Source organism: Austrofundulus limnaeus, unplaced genomic scaffold, assembly GCF_001266775.1.
Source record: "Austrofundulus limnaeus strain Quisiro unplaced genomic scaffold, Austrofundulus_limnaeus-1.0 Scaffold283, whole genome shotgun sequence".
NCBI lineage: Eukaryota > Metazoa > Chordata > Actinopteri > Cyprinodontiformes > Rivulidae > Austrofundulus > Austrofundulus limnaeus.
Window position 1 is genome coordinate 115,779 of NW_013952685.1, and position 6,512 is coordinate 122,290.

Here is a 6,512-nt window from a genome sequence, read left to right on the forward strand (position 1 = left end):
TGACCAAAATGACCAAAACGTTTTCAGTTTTTGACCAAAATGACCAACAAGTCTTCAGTTTCTGACCAAAATGACCAAAACGTTTTCAGTTTTTGACCAAAATGACCAACAAGTCTTCAGTTTCTGACCAAAATGACCAACACGTTTTCAGTTTTTGACCAAAATGACTAACACGTTTTCAGTTTCTGACCAAAATAACCAACACGTTTTCAGTTTCTGACCAAAATGACCAAAAAATCTTAGTTTTTGACCAAAATGACCATCAAGGTTTTAGTTTCCATGATCATGTGAGTGATTTTGACCAATGGGCAGCAGGAGGATAAATCATCAGGCTATCAGGGAGGTTTTATCTGTGTTAGATTCACACGAAGCTGTTACTCTTTAACAGGGACTTTTCCTGGAACAGAAACCACGGGATACTCATGAACACAAAAACACGTCATGCTCTTTTCTCTTCACTGAGTCCTACAAGTCTGTGTTCCTGTCAGGATCCTCATCCGTCACCCCCCTCCACCCCCCCCCTCTCACCCTATAAACCTATCACAGGGTGAGGCCCCTCTTTGTCTCTTCCTCTCCCCTGTCCACCTAGAACCAGTCTGTGCCAGTCCAGGACATCCCTGCCCTTCCCAAACAAACAAAAAAACCATCCAGCATCAAGTGCGAACGGGACAGAGAGAAGAGAGGAGGAGGAGGAGGCAGGAGAGGTGGGTTATACAGTGTCACACTGTGTGGGACATTTGGTTCTGTTGGTCAAATCAACCTTTGTACCACAGAGTTTTTTGTTTCACTTTTAACCCAAAAAATTCACAACTTCAAAACAAGTCGTCTATTTTCTAAGAACATGAAACTGCACCTCACCCGCTGTCTGTTATACCAAACTGTGATCAACTTTTGTTGAAAAAGGACTAAGTTACAGCTAATTTGGTCAAACCGTAAAACAATAATCTTACATAAAGTTGGTTAGCATTAAGAGTATGTTGTGGAGATGACCTCAGCTACTACCACACCAAGTTTGATTTTAATAGCTGTACAGTTGACTGAGTTATCACCATTTTTATGTTTGCTAATTGGCTGTGGCAGCCATCTTGAATCAGGTTGATTCCAAACGTTGAACAGTTGTAGATATACATCCAATTATTACTTTATGAGAGTTTTAGCAAAATTCATCCAGTGGATCATGAGACATATGACACTTCCTGTGCAGCCTGAGGCACTTCTTGTACAGCAAGAGGCACTTCCTGTGCACCATGGACACTTCCTTTGTAAACTGGGGCACTTCCTGTGCAGCCTGGGACACTTCCTGTGCAGTCTGAGGCACTTCCTGTGCACCATGGACACTTCCTGTGTAGCCTGATGCACTTCCTGTGTAGCCTGATGCACTTCCTGTGTAGCCTGATGCACTTTCTGTGCACCACGGACACTTCCTGTGTAGCCTGATGCACTTCCTGTGTAGCCTGACGCACTTCCTGTGCACCATAGGACACTTCCTGTGCAGCCTGATGTACTTTTTGTACAGCAAGGGGCACTTCCTGCGCACCAAAGCGCACTTCCACTTTAAATTTTTTTAAGTTTATTTGTTTTAAAACAGCAGAAATCCTCTTTGGTCTTGGCTCCACTCAGACTAGCCATTAGCTCATCAATCTGATTAGAATTAAAATCTGTTTCCCACAAACTCAAATCGTCCTAAGATCTATCTTCAACAGGTAAGAAGCTTACTGTTTATTGTTCATATCCTCTCCACAGGACCCCACTTTAAATGACCTGAGCTATCTGTTAAACATGTAATGTGTGACAGATTGGTGGTACCTTTTCACAATAAAGGCCTTTTCATAGAGGATTTAATAATGATTTATTACAAACAGTTTATAAAAACTTTATACGAAAACCCTGTCTGTTAGCAGAATATCTCCTGAACCATTGGATGGATTTTATTGAAACTCTTAAAAGTAAAAAGGTGATTCCTTCAAGGAAAGTTAGTTTAATTTAAAAAGTTTGAGTTTATTCACGGCTCATTAACGTTTTTGTAATTCAGCTTGAAAACATAAAAACTATAAATATTTCCATGACTTACTGTCCAGCTGCAGGATGGAGTCGTAGATCTTACACTGCAGCTGCCCGGTGCTCTGGAAGGCGCAGGACATCCACAGCCCCTGGTACATGGCCACGGCGGTGATGATGTTGTCCCCGATGTAGGCAGACATCTTCCACTGAGGCAGGATGGTTCCGATGATCAGACCCACGATACCGGTCAGAGACAAGAAGAAGCCCAGCAGCTGGATGCCAGAGTTGGCCATGTTCTCAGAGGAAGTATTCTTTAATAAACAAAGCAAAACAAAACAAAATTAAATAAAAAAAAATTTTAAAAAGCCTCCTTTAAGTGATAATCAGAGGTTCTGCTGCTCTATAAAGTAAACAGACTGCTGCAGAACCTTCAGGGTCCAGAGAACTGGTCCCCCCGTGGGGGTTGGAGTGATGGTGTGAAGTGGGTGTGTTGTTCTGCTGCTGTGATGGGAGAAAAAAAAAAACATTCCTCCTGTTTCCAGAGGGAGAAAACAACTTTATCAAATGAAGCTGAATTATTTTAAACTTTTGTACAAAATAAACTGTGTCTGATTTAATATTAGCCTAGAGAATAAAAACAACTATAAACCAAGTATAAGTAATTTGAAATCAAATAAATAGTCTGGAAGTGATGTGACATCAGTCATGGAGAAGAGAGGAAAACAGTGTTTATCCAGGCTAGGCTAATAGCTCATAGCTAAATTAGCCTTTCCACATTTAATACCACAAACCATAACAACATTAGCATAATAACACAAATGTTTGTTCAGCAGCATAAAAAATGGTGTTGAGTAAAAAGTAACAATTACAACACCAATATGTTGTTTTAAAAGGGTTGTGAGAAGTTATTAAAAAGAAATGGGCGCCAACCATTAGCCTAGCCTTTAGCCTCATCATTAGCTTAGCCTGGAAGAATATCTCTGCTCTTTTCACCCAACTTAATGCTCCATGACCGTTAGGTTGAAAAGGAACTAATTATTCACAATTATTTGACCAATCACCACTTCAAATTTACAAGTATTTCTAGTTTAATAGTATACAGTAGGACTGATTGTATGTCATGCGAACCAGTGTTGAGCAAAGGGTCCTTCCCTCGTGACGTCACACATATCATTTGCCTTCATTATGTGCCGCTCGCGCTCAAAGATCGGTCTAGACTCTGTTTAACACAGTAACAGAAAAAGATGTTCCTAGAGCAAATTTGGACACATCCGAGTTCAGGAATCACTGGGAGGTTCACCTGAAAGGTTGGCTGGAGGGTTGAGGTCTCCAATAGCTTTGGAAATCAAGAGGAATTGTAAAAAAGTTGGTGTTTTTACCGGTTATTATAGCTTAGCTTGTTGCATCTATTGTGTGTGTATATTTACTCAAGCCACCACTTCTGCTTTGTTTAAAGAAACTTAATGATGTTTAAAATTTGTGTATCCTGCTCCTCGCACTGTGGCTGCTGGATATGGGCACCAGTGACCCCTGTGACCCTGAAAGGAATAAGTTGGTATAAATAATTGGATGTATGGACGGATAATATTATCACCATGCAGTATGTGTGACTGACTGCAGTAGATCTCTGTATGAGGCTAGCATGAATGCTAGGAGTAAAGCTAGCAGTAGGCTACAGTAAAAACAATAAGGTTTAATGTATCTGCTCATCGACATAAAGTCAGGGATCCAGGTGGTCCAGTGTTGGTCTTTTACTTCAGATGAAATGTTTGGAGCAGATGTTAAGTCCTTGGTTGTACTTCATTCCATCCATCCATCCATCCATCCATCCATCCATCCATCCATCCATCCATCCATCCATCCATCCATCCATCCATCCATCCATCCATCCATCCATCCATCCATTTTCTTCCGTCTATCCGGAGTCGGGTCACGGGGGCAGCAGCTTCAGAAGGGAGGCCCAGACCTCCCTCTCCCCAGCCACTTTTTCCAGCTYCTCCGGGGGAACTCCAAGGCGTTCCCAGGCCAGCCGAGAGACATAGTCCCTCCAGCGTGTCCTGGGTCTTCCTCGGGGCCTCCTCCCGGTGGGACGTGCCCGGAACACCTCACCAAGGAGGCGTCCAGGAGGCATCCTTACCAGATGAGCCACCTCAACTGGCTCCTCTCGACGTGGAGGAGCAGCGGCTCTATTCTGAGTCCCTCCCGGATGACCAAGCTCCTCACCCTATCTCTAAGGGAGAGCCCAGACACACTGCCGCAGCGGCCGAAATGGGTTACTTCTTTCCAGTCAAATTCAAATTGTCCCATCGCTGTTTGAGTTTGATGCTGTTTTTCTGTACGAGCATCAGTGTAAAGGTAAAGGTGCTTTATTTGTCATCAGTGTATGTTTCCACACAGTGACGAAATTGTGCTCTGCATTTAACCCATCCACACCCAAGTGGAGCAGCGGGCAGCCATGTGAGGCGCGAGTGTCAAGCAGACATAATCACGTGACAAGTGATCTAAAAATAGCCTGAGTGAAGGTCCCCATTAAACATTAGTGGAAGCTAACACTAACCGCTAATTGCTAACGGCAAAGACAACGGTCTCAAATTGAGACACATGCTTTCGACTCCTTCAAGCTGAAAACTGGACACAAACCTGTTGATGTTAGTTTGTTAGTTAACTGTTAGCAGACAAAGTTGTCAAAAACTAATTTAGTGGAAGCTAATCAAAGCTGGCGAAAAAGCTAATCTGCTGAACAAAAAACAACGCTTTAAAAATGAGCAGTATTTCTTTTTAATACTGCACAGTGCGTGTTGTGTATCATGCTAACTGTAATCACGTGTTGAATAAGAAGGAAACCATAAACAATAACAGTCCATCTCTGATGCCACGCTGAGGGCAGCTTAAAATTAAACTGAGTGAGAGGAAGAACCACAAAACCAGAGACGACTGACAGGTTCACTGAACTTGTAACGATTTTTTTAATCAAATGACTCAAACATCTCAGTCAGTCCTCCTCTGCTTCGCTCTGATCCTTCAGTTTCTCACATTCTTGCCCTTTTTGTCCACCTCTCCTCTCACTATAACTCTCTTTCCTTTCAACTGCGTCCAGGCCTCGAGCCAACAAGTGCCCCATTGTTGCCGGGGAGGGACGACCCCGCGAGGAATCCGTGGGGCTCTGAGAGTTTTTTTATTTATTTTTGAAGTTGTTTGGGATGAAGGAGACAGAGGAAAGGTGACGAAGAATGTGAGGAATGGGAGATGAAGGTAGACGATCGGTCCGAGGCCGTTGCTGCTGGAAACTAGATTTATCCGACCGACGTCCTCTTGGCTGCGTTTCCACACGATCGCGAAGAGAGACACAAAGAACCTGCTCGGTTTTCAGCCCTCCTCGCCCTTCTTACAACTCGCTCATGTAAAGCGTAAACACACATTTGTCTTGGAGGTTTAACGGCTGCACAATACTCAACAGGAGGTGAAAAGGAAGAGCAGCTAAATCAGCCGAAAGAGGGTCCCTGACAACATCCCCTCCCCTCCCGAGGCCTCCAGTGGGTCTGAGTACAGTACCGACCCATTAAGGGGGGTCCTGAGGCATTAGCAATAAAACACTTTGGGTTATTCCCCCAAATAACCTCCAAGTACACAAATGAGGAGGATGGCGCCTGTCCTCTCTACATCCCCAGACTTAAAAAACCTTACTAAAGAGATTCAGTTCTTGGTCTTGTGGATTCATTCTTCATGTTTCACCCACTGTGACCACTTAAAGAGCTTTGAAGGGGCATACAAATAATCTAGTCTTTATCAGATTTCTAAAATGAAATCTACTGTAACATCAAGTGTACAAAATAAAATACCCCCAACAGATTAAATTGTGTTATTTATTAAACAAAAACAAAGCTAAAATGGAAAATCTGTGAGAAAAACCAAATTAATCTCCTTTAGCTGCAATAAATCTCACTCTTAGGGGTTGTTTGTTACCAGTGGCTTTGCTAATCCGCTAACTAAAGCATTAGCTTCAAAAGTGCTGAAAGCTAATGCTAACTGATAACCACTAACTCAATTCTCCACAGTTTCGTCACAGCAGCTGTGTTCTGGTATAAAAGCCTCTCTCTAAGACACGCCCCTGCAGCAGTCAGAGGGTGGAACAGTTAGCAAGCTTAGTATGATCGTCTGTTGACCTTCAGCCTCGGGTGGGGAGAGCTGACTGCTGCTCTCTCTCTCCCCCATGGGATGTGAACTGGGCTTATGTCCCCATAAGAAACAGTGGGTCCTCACCAGGCTGTGTAGTTTGCGTTATCTCTAAAGAGATGCTGCTCTTTAGTTTATTTACTGTCTTAGTTGTGTGTGGTGTTTAATTTACATTTTGTTGTTCTTTGTTTTATTTATTTTTTATTCAAGTGCATTTTTTGTTAGAGACTGAGAGTCCACTTTGTTAAACATTCTTTTAAAAATGAAAGTTTATTGATTTATTACACTTACATACAGTGGTTTGCAAAAGTATTCATACCCCTTGAACTTTTCCATAT

General features: G+C 42.7%; 1 protein-coding gene across 1 annotated transcript in view; it reads right to left on the minus strand.

The window, feature by feature from the left end:
- The window catches only part of cldn7a (claudin 7a), a 4,977-nt gene extending 2,506 nt beyond the window's left edge, over nt 1-2,471 (minus strand). The window contains exon 1 of the mRNA XM_014021234.1: nt 2,072-2,471. Within this exon, the coding sequence (XP_013876688.1) occupies nt 2,072-2,294 (223 nt within the window). The 5' untranslated portion in view covers nt 2,295-2,471. The remainder of the gene's footprint in view (nt 1-2,071) is intronic.
- Between the last annotated feature and the right edge of the window lie 4,041 nt (nt 2,472-6,512).